Here is a 21,485-nt window from a genome sequence, read left to right on the forward strand (position 1 = left end):
GATTTATTTTAATATTATTCTCTAACCTGTGCCAAGGTCTCCCTAGTGATCTTTTCCATTTAGGTTTTCTGACCAGAATTTTGTATGTGTTCATCATCACTTACGTCCTCCATCCATTACATCCGTATTAGTTTTGTCATTCTAACAATACCTGGTGAAGAGAACATATATGAAAATCATCATGCAGTTTCCTCCAGTATCCTGTTATATCCTCTCTCCTAGGTCCAGATATTCTCCTTATCTCCCCTCAGTATCTTCTTCCCTTAATGTGAGAGACCAAGTTTCACAGGTATACAAAATGAAGGGTAATATTATAATTTCGTATATTATAATTTTTGTATCTTTGGAGAGATTGGAAGAAAAAAGATTCCAACTTAAGTGTAGCCATCATTAAGCAAATTTAGTTTGCTCTTAATTTCTTCATGCATACAGTTTTGATTTTTTATTGTTGCTGCAAACTACGTGACATTTGCCACATTTTTAAGAATTTTTAAATCATCTTTATATCTACATACACAGGCTGGGTGAAAAATCTACAGCCAACGAGCCATACATAATGAAAATGACAACACTACACTAACATCCTTAAGACCTACACAATAACACTCATAACACCACATCGCTGGAACTGTTGCACAAATGAATCCAAAACTGGAGACCTCAAACAAATACCAGTTTGACGAATGGACGATGATCACAATAATGATATTGGGATATTAACTAATTTTAACTAGTTTTAATTAACTCAAATTAAGAAGTGTCATGTTCATACACGATATGAAATTTTGACATACCATACAGCGCAACAATTTCGGCAAAATAGAAGACACCTGATGATGGCTGTATACGGCCAAAATGTTGCGAGGAAGAAGGGTGACTAACAAGTAGCACTGGAGACAGAAATATATTATATGAAATAAAACATCTATATTAAGATTTTGTCCTGCATTCTGGTGACAAGACATGAACACATGGTTTACTTCAACGTCAGCCTCGCTACTAGTGTGCAGTAGGACTCTCTGTTTTATGAAGTTTATGTATTTGTCCAGTAAAGTCATGTCATTCCTATAAACATAAGCTGATGTGTTCCATTCAATTCCAGTCCATCATGATTTCCCTCGCCCTCCCTAATGGTGTATTGTAAAGAAAGGTTGGAAAACAATGGCAGTTGTTTCAGATCATTCTGAATATGAAATAAATGTTCATCCATATGCACTTTAAATGTTAATAAAACCGATTTTAATCGAACATCTGTGCAGTCAAGAATATAATTTGTTTTTTGTTTGTACACCTAAACATGTTTATTCACATAATCTCTTTATACTTATTGTATGTAAGTAAACTTTACAGTTTTATTCCCTTGTTGCATACAGTATGTTCAAAGTACTGTTACAGAATCAAAGACCACTCAGTGTTTTCGTGTGGGATCTCTTGCAGTCTGGTATACGATAAGCTACAAAGCACTGCTGCACTCAGGACAATGTACCTGGCATGTGTGCAGCCGTAACTCCAGCAAGAGTAAGACTAGTGTAGGCTAGCTAACGGTACACAATTTGAACACTTATTATAGTGGATGTACAAACTTTTATGGGGTTACGTGTGCAGTTGTGGTTTTGTGGAATTGCAACATTTTTGCCAGTCAATACAATGGAATCCTTGTGTCCCATCCACACTGCGCTTTGTTGGAAATATGTTAACGTGCTTCAAAATTCAAAGGAAATTATGAACAAAAGTGATAAGAGTGTTACAGATGATGATGACAGCACTCCAATACATGTTACAAAAAGCAATAGGTGCCTGAAGGGATGGTGTTCTGATTATACAACCAACAACCCTACAGTCCAGATTTGACTTCCAGTGATTATTTCATATTGGCTTTGAAGCGACGATGAATTTAGAGGAGCTATTTCGGAGTAGTTTGGGGAGCAAGACAAAGGTTTGTTATTTCATGGATTTCTTCTCTGCTTGAGAAGTAGGGAAGTGCGCACAACCCAAGGAAGACTATTTGCAGAATTAGTGAAAACATGTTTATTCTATGTCAACCATTTCATGGCTACAGAGATTATGTATCTAGTGCATGAGTGCTTAAATAGATACCATAAGTGAAAAGAGGCCTATGGAGTGTCAAACTGAATTTAAAAAGTTTCCAGGCAAGCTTCACACAAATCTCTGTCCTTATGATTGTCAACAAACAGAAGAAAGAGGGTAGGGAATGTAACTGAACTGGCCTGGTGACATAATATTTAGATACTGGTACACAGTGCATTGCATTGGCTGTCTCCACTAGTGAAGAGTGGTACATATTTATGAATGTAAGGGATGCAGATTTCTACAGAATAATATCTCCGAGAGGAAAACTATAAGGGATAAAATAATACCCAAGAGGAGAATATAAACAGCGGATTGCATGTGCATCAAGCTCAACTTAATATATTCCCCCCTTGACAAAGTAGTTCTTGCTGTAGAACTCAAGAATGTGGTATATTTGATGTCTCTGAACCACTGATCTATGATCCCAGCCTGCAACAAATGCAAAATAATTTTGTTGAACCTATCTAACATAACATATCCCTTTGGTACTGGCATGGTTATCAACTGAGAGGAAATTATCTCTTCAAAAGAACAGATAAGCTGCTTCCCATTCCCATCCATGTACCTAGCAGCAATAATGAACTCCATACTCATTGTGGAGTATATATATGAAAAGTCACGTTTGAAAGCAATTCTGTTCTGACAGGCTTTATGATCATCACAGTACAATAAATTTCGGTAACGATAACCTGTTAAATCTGTGATGACAGTTGCAATAGTACTAGGGATACCGTATTCCATCCCGGAGTTGATGACCTCATCTTCGGAACCTAACTGGTGTTCAAGACCTGGATCTACTAAGAATGTAGTTAGGTATGTCTGGTAGACAGTGTTGATAGCCAAACAGTACAAGATCCATATAAGAAACACTGCTCTGATCACAGGCTCTTGAGGTGGGTTATTAGGGGCAGACTCACCTAGGATAACTGCCCAGAAGTTGATGAGACACTTAGTGAGGTTGGTATAAGCCTGGTTCTCAGTTGGCCTTACAAACATCTTGTTGCTTATTTTTACCACTTGCCACATGGCTACAGCGACAATGAAATAAGATGCCAGGAACCCCAACCAGAGTGACAGAGTAAACACCCTGATGAGACTCATCCAGCCAGGATAAGGTGCAGCACATGGAACATACCACCGCACCTTGTCGATCAAGTGAGGTGTCAGACATTCTGTCTCTTTAATTACGTCACATCTGTAAAAGTAGAAGTCCATAGCCACGTCCACCGAACCTTGAATTAGTTGACCTGAAGTCCCCGACCATGATCCGTTTTCTAGGGGAACTCCCCATAACTCATCCATTGATGGTTGTGTATATTCAATAGACATATTGCTGCTTTTTGCTAATTCTTGGAGTAGTCGTATCTCAATGCCTTCGTTAAACACAGTGTGCGCGGAGACAGAGCCTTGTGCCATGCCTCTCTTACTCATTACCGCTGGTTGTAACTCAAAAACTGAAGCGATTATGGGGCAACTTTGGAGATCATTTGGAACTTTCTCTGGAAACAGCGATGCATTATACAGAAAGTTCCCATTACCTCTCTCATCGACAATCCAACGATCCAGCACAACCGCGTCTCTAACGTTACCACATCGACCAGGTGGATGGTATGGGAACCAAGTGTACACTTCTAGTTGAGTTGCGTTGTACGGTCCTGGAGCAGGGCTCAGAACAATAGCATTTACCACCCTCCATCTCCATAATTCGGCAAAAAGGTCTGCCACAAGCTCTTCGGTAGAGTTTACTTGCGCATTTGTCACTGATATTACGAATTTTGCTCTTGGATTCCAGTTCCATCCACTTCTGAGTCTCTTCACCTGGGCCGATATATCTTGTACCACAGTTTGACGATGGTGATGCATTGATATTATCATGTAACTTCCATGTCGATTTTGTGGCATCTCGTTCATATTGTTGAAATAAACTAAAGACAACCATTTTTCTGACTCCTGTAAATCGCATAGAAGTTTATCCACAAAGTCAATTTCTAAATAAAATGCGTTTCTTCTGTTACGACATTCCTTTCCGAAAACTGTGCTTTGATTATCTTGAAACTGAGCACTGTTATATGAAACTACAAGGGCATGTGCTGATGTCAAGTGTCTTGATGAAATTTCGACCAAACATTGTATAGCGTGCCTCTGTACTTGGCCAGATGTCTGCATGAACACACTTAGTAAAACCATATACAATATGGTCCTGGCAATGTTGGCAGCAGACGTCTGCATCAGCACACTCTGTAATATCATAAACATTGTCCTAGCGATGTTCAGCAAAAAGTCATTCTTCAGATGTCTTGTATTTCAGAATTCTTCTCTAATATTAATAGCTCAGTTCAATATCGTGTTTTGTACCTAAGCGAATCATAGTTTTGAGTAACAATTTATATGGGAATGAGATAATATTAAGCCACAGTTCAGTTTAGTTTAAACTGTTGCTTTGTTTGTGTGAAGGCTGAACTTTGACAGCCAATATCACGCGGACTGATCAATTTATTATTGAGCCTTCTTTACTTGAGAATCTCTACGTCTAGCGTTTGTGAATATGGTATATAAAAATACCATATCAGTGCAGGAAACTTCGCGGTACTTGAATCGGGCGTTTCGTGAATTAATAATTCGTTACCGCGTAGGTTACCTTAAAAATACACACGCAAGTTGAATTGCATAAGGGACAGAAGCAAGTGATGTCTGTTATCCTGCAAGTTACTGTCACGTGATATCTGTTACATCAACGCAATATACGTACGCGCGTAATGCCTAAGACATCCTTGAACATACTCCTCTCGATGTATACCTATATGAACGTGTTGCCCGTAACATTTCGAGACGTTATTACTGGTGAGGGAACCATGTATTTGCCCCCCCACCCCGTGTTTTTAAAAAGTAAACAAAATTGAATAAATTTCATGGGTAAAATTGTCCCTATGCTCAACTAATTAAACATTATACGCTTTGGGGGACTTGATGTACGGGGGTAAATCAATAAGTAAGTTACAAATGGATATAGAACTTAAATAAGAGTACTGATTTGAAAAATGCTTTTATTTCTCAACATAATCTCCCTGTACATTGAGGCACTTGTCCCATCTTTTCACAAGCCCCTCAAAACCAGCAGCATGAAATTCTTTGGGCTGCTGTCGGAACCAGGCGGTGACTTCCCTTTCTACAGCTCCATCGTCGGGAAAATGTTCAGCCGAAAGATGAAGTTCAAGAGGGCCGAACAAATGGAAGTCGCTTGGAGCAAGACTCATCACCTGTGACAATTCGGGCTAGCATATCGTGTCCTGCATCGTGGTAGTTATTGAGATGCTGTAATGCCAGACCCATTCTTTGCATTTTGTGTTGTGGAGTCAGCATGTGCAGCACCCATCGTGCACAGACTTTGTGAAAACCTAACCTGTCATGTGACTTCCCTTTGTTCGGCCCTCTTAAACATCATCTTTCGGCTGAACATTTTCCCGACGATGGAGCTGTAGAAAGGGAAGTCACCGCCTGGTTCCGACAGCAGCCCAAAGAATTTCATGCTGCTGGTTTTGAGGGGCTTGTGAAAAGATGGGACAAGTGCCTCAATGTACAGGGAGATTATGTTGAGAAATAAAAGCATTTTTCAAATCAGTACTCTTATTTGTTTAAGTTCTATATCCATTTGTAACTTACTTATTGATTTACCTACGTATAAATACATGTTTTATTGACCTCGGCACTAGTTGGAGGTGACTGGTCAGCTTCAGGGCCCGGCCGCTTTACCCTAAGGAGCCCCAAGTACCCACTGGATAGGAGGTTGGGTTTGGACGACGTGGAGCAGAGAAAATTCTTGACCCTACTGGGACTCGAACTCCGACCCCTCTGGCCAGCCAGTCACTATACCGACTGCGCGCTATCCCGGCTCCTGAAGAAATCTACCAAATAATAATTGAAATATTTAAACAATATCGTTCTATTCCAAATACTCTATGTGATCAGTAGAAATATTCTTAAACGGCTTAAACGTAAATTTCACAACAAATTTTCTTCCCCCTCCCGCATAAAATCCTGGCAGTACCCTAGACAAATTCTCCGACTACCTGCAAATTTAACAGGCATCACAAAAGCAGTGTTATCGCTCGTCATGTTACGATGTTCTGTGCTATTCATACCTTCTCTTGGATTCCCACTCCTGCAGATTTAAACACTCGTAATTTAAATACATATTAAGGTACAAGATGGCGGTCTACAAAACTGTTAATGAAGTTAGTAAAATAAGAAAAAAATTAATGTTTACTGATATTATCTCCCATTACGTTTTCTTTTTTTTTTCTTTTTTGATCCTACAGCTCATGTTTCTATTATATACCAACTTCGCCGACAAGCGGCGGTCGCTCGGTCGGTATAGTTCGTTTGTGGACTGAAGCCACGGAGTACTTCATGTATATTATGTTTATCTCCTGGATCTACGACAGTATCCAAATTATGTTGTAGCAAAAGACGGCGTATGCGTTTGTGCTGTGGTGATGAGTGGACGTTTTTATTAACTTCATTTACAATTGTTGTGTAAACAGCCAGCTTGTACATTGACTCCATAACACAACAGGATGAAAAAAACAAACAAGCAAAAGACGGAAGAATTTTTAAGAAATATCAGTTCAATAATAGAGTACCATTAAATAGTGTAATTTCTGTTATTTCAAGAGTACTGCTGACATTTTATGAAGGAAATTAAATCGGATAGATAAATGTACAAAAGACTGGTTTATGTATTCGGTCGGAAAACATAACCGCAGAAGTTGGCCTTGTAGACACAATGGCAATTGTAACATATAATAAGTTTAATATTATATTTAAGCATCCTGTTGCATTAATATATCACTTATTTCTGTCTTCAATGCAACTATTATTAGTCACAGTTCTTCCTCACAAAATGTTTAGGCCATATAAGGCCATCATCAAGTGTCTTCTATCTCGCTAAATTTGTTGCACTGTATAGTATGCAAAATTTCGTATCACGTGTGAACGCGATATTTCTTAATTAAAATAAATTGACCATAATTAAAATTAATATCCCGTTGTTATCCTTGCGGTCGTCGTCCATTCTTTTAAACGATGTTTGTTTGAGGTCTTTTGTTTCGGATTTATTTGTGCAGCATTCTCTTTGCGGCGTGGGTGTTATATGTGATGTGTAAATATTGTGTTGTGTTATATAATTTTACTGTTAGATTTATTAAGTCTTAGTAGTTGCTTATAGTTGTACTTACGCGTGTTATTTGTGCAGTTCTTAAAGATGTTTATGTTGTGTTATCAGTTTCGTTATCTGCAAAATATATTATGTTATTATATATTATTTGTCATATTTTATGTGTCTCTAGGTTAGTTTACTCTTTATACTCACGTGTGCCCCCTTAGCCTGTAGGTTCTTCACACTACCTGCGTAATTGTATTGTTACTCGGTCTGTATGTTGATGTTATGAGCGTTCAGTGCGGTTCGGTGTGCCTAATCCTGCTTTTATGACGCGACTGAGGGTGTGTGCTGCTATCTGGTGTAAAGCTCGTGTAATATCTCGAATATGGGGTTGTATGTGTCGATATATGTCATTCATATGTAGATTATCTTTGCTGATTCTATAGATGTGATATTTTTCGAAGGTATTTAAATGTTTGCTTCTCCTTCCTGTTTTTATAATATCTATAGTATCCATTCTGGTTCCATATATATGTTCCAGAATTTCTGTTGTTGCTTCTGATGGCGTGAATATGTAACAATATAATGAAATAACAACACATCATTTACACATTACAGATAATGCCCACGCCGCAAAGGGAATGCTGCGCAAATAAATCTGAAATAAGAGACCTCAAACAAGCATCGTTTAAAAGAATGGACGACGACCACAAGGATAACACTGGTATATTAATTAACTGTAAAATTAAAAAAAAAAGTAAAGCTATCCCTGTACCAGGCCGTGAAGACCCATAGGGTTGTGAGACATTGAGAGTCCCACATTATCTAGACAATCGGCTCAAAGATGGCGGTAAGGTTGTCAGCCTTACGCGCCGGCCGTGCTTTACTCCCCATGAAAGTTATTTAATTAATTCCTGATACTCATTTCTGTTAGAGGCTGAGTCGACCCCAGGGCCATAGGCTGGAAGGATTAGGCCAATTGAAAAAAAAATCCAATGACCTCATCGGGACTTGAACCCGCGACCTTCCGGCTTGCAGCATAGTGCCTCAACCAACTACGCTACCGCGTGCCCCCTTTAATTAATTAATTAATTAATTAATTGTAACTAATTATAATTAAGGAACATTTATTTTAATTGAGAAATATCGCGTTCACACGCGGTATGAAATTGTAACATACTATAAAGTGCAACAATTTTAGCTAGCTAGAAGACACGTGATGATGGCCATATACGACAGAAACATGTTGTGAGGAAGAACTGTGACTAATAACAGTTGCACTTGAGACGGAAATATACTGTATGAAATAAATGACATAAGTTACAAACAGAACGTCCAGACATGTTATAATGTGGAACCATACAAATGAAATAAGTTGTACAAAGGCCTATAGTGGCTCATAATTTGTAATGAAAGTTCAGGACTTAGATATTATTTTGCGTTGTTTTCGTTTCATGACAACAAACATGTTGGTAATTAAATTCAGGAGTCACGAAGTGCTACACTGGTGAAAATCTCGTGGCATTTATCTTCATACCAATGCTCATGGAAACAACTGAATACCGTTCAGATGTTAGCGGTGTTAATTTCTGCTTAGTTTGCAGAGTATTAACTTCCATTTCACGTATGTTAATAAACTGTATATACGTTTAAAAACACTGAATAATTAGAAAAAAATTACGGTAATAGAAAAACTTAATTTTATGTGGCGCCTTATTCTTCGTTCGGTGTTTCGTTTCGAGAATCCGGCAATTCTGCAGCTACTCAAGAACTTCTCAGCATTTTATGGAACCCGAAGGTTCATAACCGTGTTCACAAGAGCCCTCCACTGGTCGCTATTCTCAGCCAGAGCAATCTAATTCATACCATCCCTTTCTGTCTCTATAAGATCCATTTTAATATTGTCCACCCAGCTACGTCTTGGTTTTCCCACCAGTATCCTATATATGCATTATTCTTCTACATCCTGAAGTAAAATTCATGAATATACGTACAAGGAAATGGGCGTTTAATGTCACTCACAAGTACCACATAACCTTTGATATGACTGGAATTACAATGACTCGCTGGACCTGCGCATTTGACATGAGACTGTGCTAACAACGACGTTCATAATTTTGAATCCCCAGTTACACGAATGCCCCCCCTACCCCCAGAATTTATCATACGCGAACCTCGTTTCAAATTACAATAGATTATTGAAGCCCAACTCAAGACTATAATATTCTGATCCAGATACTTTTATATTAGATTTATCATTTGAAATGATTTTTCGTTATATATTTTGAATTATGATTCTGATCTGTTTCGTCCCCCCTAGAAATAACATGGTACTGTTTATTGAACTAATACTTCGAAATAACACGGTACTTAGAGATACTGGGGTTTCGGACTTTATCCATCGTCATAGTTTTAAGATAACTAAGAAAAACACGACGTTTCGGAAACTGGATCTGTTTCCGTCCTCAGGAGGGAAAACACCTATTCTGTTGGGTCCCTTAGAAAGAGCTAGCCTCAACCACTGGTCCAGTTTCCTAAACGTCGTGTTTTTCTTAGTTATATTAAAACTAGGACGATGGATAAGTCCGAAAACCCAATATCTCTATGTGTTACAGACCATCGTCAGAATCCTATAGTAACTACTGACACGGTAATGTTTATTGAACTAATACTTCTGTCTCAAAATTTGCACTGCTGCCAAGTTGCCATTGCTGATGTCGGAGTCCTGAACGAAGTTAAAGCTGTGCCCTGCTTAAGCCCCATACCATGATAACATATATGGAACTGCTGACACAGCTCCGCCCATTATCAATTAACCTCCCAGCTAGTAGCGATGGACAGTTAGAATCACACTCTGATTTTTACTTGGTAAAATAACTTCCGATAAGAGTGATTAGGAGACCGCGTGGATATAATGGAGAAGAGGAAAATCCCTGCTGGGTATCGAACCTTGGCCGTCAAACCCGTGGTCATTATAAAAATTAAATTGACACATAGATTTAGATGTTTCAAGGGACGATACCGAATTACACAGGCAGCCCTCTTATTACAGAATGAAGGAAACAAATGAAGTTTTCAGTAACAAAGAATTCCGTGAGAAGAATCGTGTAGCATCTCTTATTCAGTAGTCTGCATAATTATTTAATTTGCTTTCTTCTCTTGACGCCTCTAGGCCTAGGGCTCGTGAATAAGGCAAACTTACATACGAAGCCTTAGCACAAAGGGAATTTCATAATCGTGTTAATATATTATGGCAGAGGCCAGATATGCCTAGGGAGGGAATCTGAAACTCCCTACGTTTTACATTTAACTTATCTATTTCGTAAAACTTACTCTTTGCGAAAATATTCAGTTCACTGTAAAATGACATATTTCGTTTATTGTGGCCAATATTAGAGGTTTCTCTAGTGTGTCACAGAGGGTAAGATTTCTGTGCGAACAGATACAACGCTGTTTCAGAACGTTTTATTAGTTATGTGAAGATGCGTGTATGTACTTCCAGCCGTTCAGTTTTTCTATAGAATTTAAATTTATTGGAATGCTCGCCATGGAAAACTCCTGGCGGATAAAACGTAGTGGGTTGCACAGTTGTTAGTGGTCTCTTCTTTCGTTTCGGAGGGGACCGACCCCTCCATAATGTCCCAATATCCTGACACTCATTTTCCGCAGTTTAATGGGAGTTCAATGCTTTACGATCTACAATTCTACTGTCTTCTTGAGTGTTCTCCTGCTTCCCAAACGTAATCGCTCTTTGAGGCCTCGGTTCCTTATGCCGTTGTTGCGCCCGACGTCTCTTCCCGAACGTCCGTCCTTTCGAGGTCCCTGGTCCGATTTTTTCGTCGTCTCTGCTCGACATCCCTCTGCAGGCGATGTTCAACCTCTTCCGGGACCCACCTTCACCCTGGGTCCGTTCCTTCAGCTGTCGGCGGTGCCCTACAGCTAGATGCCAGTCCCCATGCCGTTTCTTCAGTGCCCTAACAGTTTTCACTGCGGCTTCTGGACGCTCCGCTATGGTCTTCATTTCTTCTGGGTTTGCCTCCCGCTTCTCCGGATAAGCCTTTGTCTCTTCTTGCAAGGACTTCACCTTTTGTAAGATGGCGCTTACTGTGGCTTTCATTTCTGCTTGGCCAGATTTAATTTCCTCTTTCATTTCTTCTTGATTGTCAACGATCCAGGAGGTGAGTGAACCCACCTGGGCTTTCATCTCCTCTTTCGTCTCTTCTTGGTTGGTTATTATTTCAGCCCCTATTTTGGCTTGGTTATCACGGCTTCAAGCCTTCCTATGGCGGCTGCCAGACATTCGAAATCCGCCATAATTATCCATCTCCTGGGTTCAACTCTGACGGTGCACAATTCACAACTCAATCCAATTCAATTCCCCTTCTGACACCAGCTGTCACGTGTTTGAGTGACTACAGACGGAGTTTTGGATTGGATATTGGATTTATTGACCATGTTAAATACAACCTGTAATTATACTTAATTATAGCGCCATCGCTGATCTCCACATTTTATAAATCACTACAGCACACAGACCAATGTTCTCAGTCTGTTACAGTTTCCATTAGTCGTTTCCTGGTAATGGTGTTTAACATTGGCTATTCCTCGCCTCCATGCCTGCATAGATTTCTCTCACTCACACAGACCTGCCTCTTAGTATGACATAAAGCTGTATACATGGATTTGTACATGCTTGTTCCATGGATGACATGAAGCCTAACACCAGCACATTAAGATGATGGCCAAACACTGATAAGTCCAGACACTGCCCATATAAAGCACTGGCCATTATCATATTTGTCAATTTTCATGTCATCCAGGCTGTGCATCATGAATGTCAGGTGAGATACAGATAAAGTGCCTCTACATAAGGCTGTGTTGGTAAGGCTCCCAACTGTGAGCCAAGATACAGGTGACACCATACGTCAGTGAACCTAGGCATCTGAAATCGAGTGCCAGAGAAATCAAGCATCAGAGAAGCCCATCAACGATGCACCCATGCGACTCTAGATGCAGACAAGGAGATGGATGCTAGACCATGCACTCCAAGTGCTGGCACCTGTGTTACGCACCTGCCAGCACAGGTGTTGACTGAGACTAACATATGACATACCAGGCACCAGACTAGACAGAAGCCTTTACAGAGGCATCTGTGCCTAAGGGGCCTGTCTAGATGTGTCTCTGCTGTATAGCCTATACACACATCTCATGCTTGTGATATTGCATGTACAGATGTGTCTATAGCAGCCCATGTAGTCTGTGCTGACATGTCTTTGGACACAGCCAACTCAGATTAAACACCTCCCACTGTATTTTAATATGACCATTTGTCACAAATAGAACCCCTCACTTCAATCGCACAGATGCTGCAGTGACCTCTTCTTGAAGGGCCCAAGCAAGTGGTCTACAGGGCATGACAGCAGGCTGAATGAGGAGAGCAGTGGGAAATAGAAACCCACAGATGAGCCAAAGATGCATGACATACTGNAGCATGACAGCAATGGGAAATAGAAACCCACAGATGAGCCAAAGATGCATGACATACTGTAACATTGCATCAGACCTCTCTCCCAACTACGAACGGCACATATGTTACAATCGATAAAGTGTTCCACCATGTGCCATAGAAGTCAGCAGCAAAGTACATCAGATGTTTACCTACTAGTCCGTACCACTTCTGTTCTCCTATCCCTACTCTCTTTCTATTCATGACCACAAAATCATACATAAAAGTATTCATACTATGGTCTTCTACGCTCTGATACCATGCAAACTAGGAGGTGTGTATTTATGACTTGCAGAATCATACTTCCTCCATGTTCAACGTAGAAATTGGAGGGTTATACACCCCCTAAAAGTATCCACCTATTAGACTATACAAGCAAGAGCAACACAATATGAATCTTCACTGCTGTAAACATCTCAAATCTTTGATCAACTGAACTGCTATAATTCCTGATAAGCAAAACTTGATTACAAATACTGAACTTAATGTCATACTGTTCATCCACCACTTGTATTACAGCCTATATCAAGAAATCTAAGACATTACACACGTCAGAGGAAAACTTGTTCCAGTGTCGCTGTGTCCACCATGAATCTGACGTAAAGGAACTGGGGGTTCAGCCCAAGTCCCTATTGAGAGATGCCAGTCTGAGCTACAGCACCACCAATACAGATTTTCATTCCACAGTTCCTTGAATAAACCTGACAGATGTAACACATTTTATAAACCATACTAACATATTCATTCTGTACAGACTGGGAGGTAGGTTGGTGGCATCTTCAAGAGGAGTTATGAAGGTTTCAAAATTCCAAAACACTCCATAGAAACCATTCAATTCCCACATTTATATTTCAATCACATACACAGGTCCTTTAGAGCACCTTAATGTGAAATGCCTTTATAAAAGAACAACAAGTGTAATAAATTAAGTCAGTAACAAAATATTAACTTTTTGACTACTTTTTTTCTTATATCAAAATATAAAGATGCATAGTCACAACCAAAACCAGCAAACAATAATAAATATTATTTATGTCATACTAACTTTCACAGTGTAATTTAATTACACATTTTACATTTACAAAATAAAAAGTTGTCTCTGTGCTCATTTAAGCACTACGCCATGATGGGAAATTCATTGCATAGTTCCATGCATATACACGGGGTGGAAAAATAATGGAAACACTACAAAATTGTGAATGGAATCTGTTTGCGTTGGCTACATTGAAAGAACTTCAGTTGACAACACTGAATGTTCTTCTTCCGTTGTTTACGTTCTGTAGCGATCATGTCACTGAATTAATTGGCTTGAGTGAGAGTCCATGTGAAAGGGTCAGAAAATGAGAGACCTGTCTGATTATATAAGAGGCCAGATCATTTGCGTGCATTTAGCTGGAGCATCTGTGACAAAAACTGACACATTATTAGGTGTAGTGAGAGTGACAGTTTCTAAGGTTACAAACTGACACACTATTAGGTGTAGTGAGAGTGACAGTTTCTAAGGTTATGTCGCTATACACAAATAATGGGAAGACGACATGAGCAAAGAGGGAACAGTGGGCAAAAATCAATACTGACAGAAAGAGACTGTCACATACTGAGGACTATTTAAAAAATCACACAACTACAGCAGCACAGGTGACAGCAAAATCGAATTTGTATCCTGAAGACCCTGTTTCCACAAAACCTGTCTGACATGAGCTTCACAAATCCAACATCCATTGTAGGGCTGCAACTGCTAAACCTCTGATCACCGTTAAGTTCTGCTGCGATGTGTGAACAATGGTGTCATGACCATAATACCTGGATCAGACAACTGGAAATTCCCACATATGGTCAGATGAGTCGTCCTTCACGCTGTTCCCTATATCAGGAAGAGTTTATGTTTGGAGAACACCCAAGGAAGCCTACAATCCGGAATGCCTGGTTCCAACAGTGAAACACAGGGGAGGTTCTGTCATGGTTTAGGCAGCAATACTGTGGTATTCTGTTGGTCCCATTATTACCAGTCACGGCCAAATTACTGCAAGGGAGTACATGAACAGACTGGGCTATCAGGTGCATCCCATGATCCAGATATTTTTGAACAATAGTTTTCCACCAAGATGATAATGCCCCATTCACAAAAATAGAACTGTTCATTCATGGTCTGCAGGGCATGAAGGTGGACTTCAACATCTTCCTTGGTCAGCACAATCACCAGATTTGAACAACATTAAACAACTTGTCAGTTTTGGAGGCTATAGTGAGGGGCAGATTCCCACCGCCAAAATTTCTAAAACAACTTGAAGATGTTCTCCAAGAAGAATGGTATAAAATTCCACTAGAGAGTGCTCAAAACCTGTATGAGTCCATTGCAAGAAGGACCGTGGCTGTACTGAAGGCAAAAGATGGTCTAACGCCATACTGGTATGTATACAGGGTTTACATGACTGATAATAATAATAATGGGTTATGGATTATGTGATTGGATTTGTTGGCACTTCCTTACAATTACAACCAATTATAACAGCTCACAATCAATGACTCGCTCAATTCCTTACTGGACTATGAGTGTCTGCTCTTCTACTGCGATGAATGATGAATGACGAATCACTGCTCACACATGGAACTCCTGTCCTCTCTTGCAAATGAATCATGACCCTTTTATAACTTCCATGTGGCCCAAATGTAAGTCACCACACTGAACAGTTCCTCTGTTATTCTGCTTGTCACGGGACCCTTGTGTTCAGTGACTTGCTACCCAGCAACAACTCGTTTGTTGCTATTTGTTGCAGTGGGAACATTACCGAGCTGTCACTCAGTAATGGATGTCCGCTTTAGCTCCACTATTCCGGCTTTTAGGTAGTGTTTACAGAGCCGATGCCTAGCAATGGATTATTCTGTCACAACATTAATAATGGAATGTGTACAGTATCTGTAGTGTTTTCATTACTTTGTTCAGCCCCTGCATAGCCTCTACAGTAGATACAGATGAATGGTCAGTTTCATATGCCTCCTGCTGTACCACCACTGATCCCTGGTCCACATCGGATATAAACCAGGATGAGCTTCATATGCAGATTTCTGTCCCTGCAGGGAATGATACTCTGGTCATCCAGTCTACAACCCTGTTGGTATACTGACTGAGCCATTCTCACTCCAAGGTATTATAATAATTTATATTAAATATGGAGAAGCCCAATGACATAGTGGAGATAAAGTCAAAGTTACCTGAAATACTGGCCATAGAAATACCTACCAGTTTAATGCCTGATCCCTTTTCTGATGAGAATGGTTTGCAAAGAGTAATTTATGTCTTGCACTCAACACAAAAGTTCCATGTTCAAGTGAACAATATAGAATTGTATCCAGGTCAGTTCTTTTGCATTATGAAGCCAAAATTCACGAATGATCCAACTAAAAATAAAATTCAGTTAACTAATTACTCAACCCTTGAAAGCACAATGATAATTATGTGCATATGTCTTCCCATTCAGTCAGTTATGCAACAACTGAATTTTCTGCCTGACCTCCAGGTACGCACAACCACCGACCCTTCTAACAGCAAGCAACATTTCTAGCTGACATACATATAAAGGCTATTGCTGTATTCTGTGACCAACTTTCCACAGAGAGATTTAAAGATAACTTCCTTACTCTTAACAGTGTTGATGACAATAATCAGATTCTGTTTATTTTCCCCTAGACATGAGCAAACAAAATCATACTTCTCTTAAAAGTCGCTGTGCTTATCACCTACTTTTACTACTTAAAGACTTCTTCAAACAGCAATCTGCCCTTGCAGCACAGTTACAGAAAACATCTAAATTTTTTATCTTCAATGATGCATATCAATAAATAAAATGCATTCTTTACTTAAAAGGAAGAAAGAGAACAGCACAAGGATACCACTATTGTTGACAAAACAAAATACTGGCACAATTTAAGCACAAACCTATAGATTTCTTGAAGGGATGGTACAACTGTTCGGACTGACAGACCAACAACATTTTGGAAATTATCTTAGTTGATAATGACTTAATTTTCATTGGAAGAAAAAATAAAATTACTGCTACAGAAGCAGCTTGTAAATAGAAATGAAAAGCCTCAGGATAAGGTTCAAGGAGATGCCAGTCTTCCGACATTCATGCTAATCCGTCTAATGATAATGGGTGAAATGTTTCAAACATCAAAGCCCAAACCAAATGAAATATGAGGGCTATTTGGAAAGTAACCTCCAGTGAGCTGTTAACAAAACAAGCAATGACAAAAAAATATATTACATATAAAAATACATAGATGCTTAAGTTACTTTTCAGCATACTCACCGCCAGAATTGAGGCAATTGTATTGGGGAATAAGCTTTTGTGTGCCTTTGTCAAAGAAGTCTGCTGCCTGTGAACTCAGCCACATTTTGACACCTTCCATCAACACCTAATTATTGTTAAAGCACTGTAATCCCACCCAGTTCTTCATGTAGGTAAACAGGTGGTAGTCACACAGAGTGAGCTCAGGGCCATAAGAACAGAGATCAAACCTCCCAGTTCAAACGTTCTAGCGGTGCTCAAGTGCAAGCAGATGCATGCAGATGTGCACTGTCATGGAGGAGCACTATGAGTACACTGGATGTCAGCACTAAATGCCTTGTGTTCTGAATGGCTCTACACAACTTTTTAGTGTTTCGCAATGCACTTCCAACATTACTGTGGTCCCATGTCACATGAATTCCACCATCAGCACTACTTTACTGTCCCAGAAAACAGATGCCATCAGCTTTCCAGCACACATCTGTTTAAACTTTTTTGGCTTGTTTGCTGAACGCACGTTCATCCACTGCTTTGACTGGTCTTTGATTTCAGCATTCACAGACAAAACCTAGCTTTTATCACCTGTTGTGACATGATTGAGAAATTCATCACCATCTTTGTGGTAGCGCTCTGAAAATGTCAAAGCCAAAGCCATTCTCTGCATTTTGTGTACAGCTGTGAGCATTTTCAGAACCCATCTTGCGCAGAACTTTCAACTTTATTTTCGTCCATAACTGAAGTGAATACAACTGGACATGTCAAGAAATGTGATAACCTAGCCTAACTGATAAACTGGTGGAGAATAGTGCGTGAAATTTATGGAAATTCATATGAAAATTCTCACATTGTGAAGTGCTGTCTTTAACAAATTTTTTGGTCAACACTTTGAACAAGATCATCACTCACTACAGATGGGCAAACACTTCATTCTTCATCGTGAACATTTGTTCACCTGCCCATTTTTGAACATTCTACACCACTGTCTTAGAGTTCCTTCACTCACTGCATTTTGGCTGTAAACCGCTGTGCATAATTCACAATGAATTTCTGCAACACTCATGTTTTTAATGTGAAGAAAGCAGATAATAGCGTGAATTTTGCAGCTGTCAGTATTAGTAATCGCAGGACACATCATAACTCACTCTGTACAGACAAGAAAAAACACTAGGTGACAAGTTATGTGATAGTTTACAAGGCAATGACACTGCCTCACATGTGCAAGCTCTCCCCACTCCTACAGCAGTTGCCTAAAATAAACAGAGGTTACTTTCCAAATAGCAGTTGTACATTAACAGTATATGCATGGTCTGAAACTAGGACAGCACATACATTTATAATTCTCACCAAGTCACTGTTTGTCCGCTGCATAATGGCTGATGAACCGTGCTGATGGATCTCTTGCATCAGTCCAGCGAGGCATCCAGAAGTAAGGCAGGAAGTGGCTCTGATGTTGGAAGTTCTTCTCGAACACCTCCCTGCAAAATATCAGTTTCATCAAGCAGTCTGTAAAGAGGAGAGGAGAAGAGTATAACACATCCACATGCCCTAAACTTCCCTCCAAAAGGGCAATTCATTTCTGGATGCAGGTGCTACATCTGCAGCCTTCAAACTGATAAAGGCTTACTCACATCAATATCTGTTTTAATGATATTCCTGTGTGATTTTCGCCAAAGTCAACAAGGCCCATTTGTCTGCCAGGATCATCAGATGGGACGTGATCTGAGGTCCCAGTGAACAGACCATTCTGGCCTTTTCACTGATACATTAGTGCCAAAGGTGCCCCACAGTACTGAATCCCAAAAGAACATAACCACAATATTCATTGCTGTCAGAATTTCATACTGTAACTTTAAAATTAACTTTCAAAACTTCTATTTCAATTTTGATCTTGCATTTTTTAAACTATGCACTGCATTAGTACAAATACTATTATGTTTTTGGACATCTTGTCTATATCTAAAAACACTGTCCTGTTTATTTTTCAAAACACAATGTTTTGGAGGCTGGATTCTGTGTCCGTCTTCAGGTAAAACCCACTCAGTTGGGCCCAATCAATAGATGTACCACTGTCACAGACTTTTAGATCTTATTTACATAACCAGAATGGAACGGGTATATATCCCAATTTCAGAAAATTTGAGGTCTGGAGATAGGGACTAGCTCTATCAATTGGGCCAAACTGAGTAGATTTTACCTGAAGATGGAGACAGAATCCAGTCTCCAAAACATTGTGTTTTGAAACACAAACAGGACGGTGTTTTTAGATAAAGACAAGACGATGGATAGTGTCCAGAAACATAATATTTGTACTAATGTACCATCATGCTGAAATACATGTCATAAATGCACGACAAAGTACCAGCTTACACGTACCATTGATAAATTTGGCCAAATATAAGAATAGTGTGTGTTGTATGGGTATTAAAATATTTAATAATCTGCCACATAATTTAAGAAAATTATCGAGTGATTATAAAAAATTTAAGTTAGCTATAAATAATTTTCTCTTAAATCAATCATTTTATTCGATAAATGAATACTTGGAGTGGTCAAAAGAAAGGAAATAGAATACAGGTGAATATTTGTTTTATTTAGATACACTTATGTGTAGTAGTTTTTGTAGACTCTGTATAAATGTATGTATACTTTTATTATTAATTGCTTATAATGTCCGTATTTTAGTTATTATTGATTTATTATACTAAGCATTGACTAAGTTGTATTATTGCAACTGTTTTATTATAGTATATTTTACTATTTGGGACTGCTTCTACAACTGTGGTGATTGTGTCGCCTGTACGTTTTTCTTGAAGCAATAAAGATATTATTATTATTATTATTATTATCACAAATGTTTAGATCTTATATGCAGTGCATGTTATAATATAGCAACTATTCACCAAACTGGTTATATTATGGATAACATCTTCAGACAGGCAACTGGTTACACTGAGATTTCTGTGGGTTTCCTCAGCCATACTGGAATACTACCTTGAAATAAGTCACAACAGCTTTGTCCAGCCTCCTTCCCAATATAACCTCGTAGTCTCAACGATGATATATGCATAACCACTGCAGTTTATACACCACCAGTAAATGAGGTATGAATAAATAAATACACCTGTCTCACTGTTAAGATTACAGTCTCCAGGTATTTGATGCCTTGTAGTCTGGTAGATAAGTACTAATGTTTCAAAAGAATCTGCTTTCTCTGTCTTTATGGTAGAAGACTGAGCGAAGCCAGGAGAGATGGTATAAGATATAAGGAAAGGAGAACTGGGTCTGGGGCCATGAGAGTCAACCAGTGAGAACTAGTGGCCATTAAAAGGGATCTTTTATTTATGGTGAAAGACAAACAGCATTAAGAGGGACAATGGTAGAAAAGATTATTAAAAAAATATAAAAGTGGAAGTTGTGTATGAGGAAGGAACTGGTAAATATACAGATTAGGAAGGGAAGAGAAGGGAGAGAAGGAGGAAAGGACGTCCTAAAAAAGAGCAGTTATCAATAGGCCCTTGAAAGGGAGATGTCAATAGACTCTAATAAGGGCCAGGTTAGAGCAATCAAGTCAGAAGAGGCTTCCTACATTCATCTACTAAACTACACAGCATCATATCCCACTGTTATGAACATTACTATTACATTCCATTGCATTCCATGGATCCAAAATTAGTCTAATGACTGTAGGATGTGGAATATGTCATATAAATATATATAATATGCATAAGCAATACTCAAAACGCTGCCTATTGAACATGAATCTGCCCACAACAGCATATACCTGTAATAAAGTGACTCCTTGGTGGTTGGCGTGCAGTGTGGGTACTTTCCAGGTGCTTTCTCTAGCGCATCAATATTCAGATGGGAGTCCACCAATTCCTGAATCACTTGGAACAGTGACTTCTTTGCTGATGCCACACCATCACTGAAAAATTAAGAATAATATTCATGATAAAGGTATGCTACCACATGGCATCTGACCTAGCACAGGCTCATCACTGTTTGCACGGTAGTGTCACTTCTGAACTGGATCATGGGGATGAGGTTTACAGCAATGCAAATTAGATTCAACTGTGTGAATAATCTTCATAGTCTCCACCACAAGAACATCATAAATCACTGACACTTCTATGAAAACAAATACAAAATTCATCTCAGTTAATTATGAAAGAAGGAGAAGAAGACAGCAATAAACACCCAAGAGGTACATCTATACTACCGCTGTTGCTGTTCTGTTGCTGCTGTTCTCATTCTCTGGCTTATTCTTTGAAGCTACTTTTTCAGAATGTATTAAGTTCATAATACGGTCGTGCCATAGCTCAAGCGGTTAGTCGCTGGCTTCCCATCGCAGTCGCCCGGGTTAGATCGCGGGTCTGGTCAGGTGGGATTTGTGGTGGACAAAGTGGCACTGGGGCAGGTTTTCTCCGAGTACTTCGGTTTC

At 39.3% G+C, this 21,485-nt stretch overlaps 2 protein-coding genes and 1 long non-coding RNA gene across 15 annotated transcripts in view; 1 reads left to right on the plus strand and 2 right to left on the minus strand.

Moving 5' to 3' along the window:
* Positions 1–21,485, minus strand: part of LOC111868486 (asparagine synthetase [glutamine-hydrolyzing]) — a 197,989-nt gene that overhangs the window by 14,286 nt on the left and 162,218 nt on the right. For 4 of the 13 annotated variants that reach the window (XR_004513449.1, XM_023859166.2, XM_023859165.2 and 1 more), the window contains exons 10-11: positions 20,826–20,969; positions 18,389–18,519 (exon numbers count right to left, since the gene is read on the minus strand). Coding sequence is in view for 12 of the 13 variants with exons in the window: in XM_023859166.2 (XP_023714934.1) it covers positions 18,393–18,519; positions 20,826–20,969 (271 nt within the window). In the remaining variant the exon portion in view is untranslated. Of the gene's footprint in view, positions 1–183; positions 263–891; positions 1,139–2,434; positions 2,521–13,578; positions 16,155–17,955; positions 18,520–20,825; positions 20,970–21,485 lie in introns of those variants that run through there. The other 9 variants (XM_023859168.2, XM_023859162.2, XM_023859161.2 and 6 more) reach the window with 7 other exon arrangements.
* LOC111868489 lies at positions 94–5,113 on the minus strand. The gene is made up of 2 exons (XM_023859170.2): positions 3,009–5,113; positions 94–151 (listed from the first exon to the last, which is right to left on the minus strand). Exons 1-2 carry the CDS (start codon positions 4,345–4,347, stop codon positions 117–119), a joined length of 1,374 nt encoding a protein of 457 aa, XP_023714938.1. The 5' UTR covers positions 4,348–5,113; the 3' UTR covers positions 94–116.
* LOC117282631 lies at positions 13,586–17,498 on the plus strand. The gene is made up of 2 exons (XR_004513450.1): positions 13,586–14,183; positions 14,233–17,498. It is a non-coding gene; the product is annotated as an uncharacterized LOC117282631 (long non-coding RNA).

Source organism: Cryptotermes secundus, unplaced genomic scaffold (genome assembly GCF_002891405.2).
Source record: "Cryptotermes secundus unplaced genomic scaffold, Csec_1.0 scaffold203, whole genome shotgun sequence".
Lineage (NCBI taxonomy): Eukaryota > Metazoa > Arthropoda > Insecta > Blattodea > Kalotermitidae > Cryptotermes > Cryptotermes secundus.

Coding starts and splice junctions, on each gene's coding strand:
- LOC111868489 (XM_023859170.2), bottom strand. CDS start 4,347: ATGTTTATGATATTACAGAGTGTGCTGATGCAGACGTCTGCTGCCAAC. Junction 152..3,008: donor CTTCTGGGCAGTTATCCTAG/GTGAGTCTGCCC, acceptor TCTCTTCACCAG/GTATTGTTAGAATGACAAAA.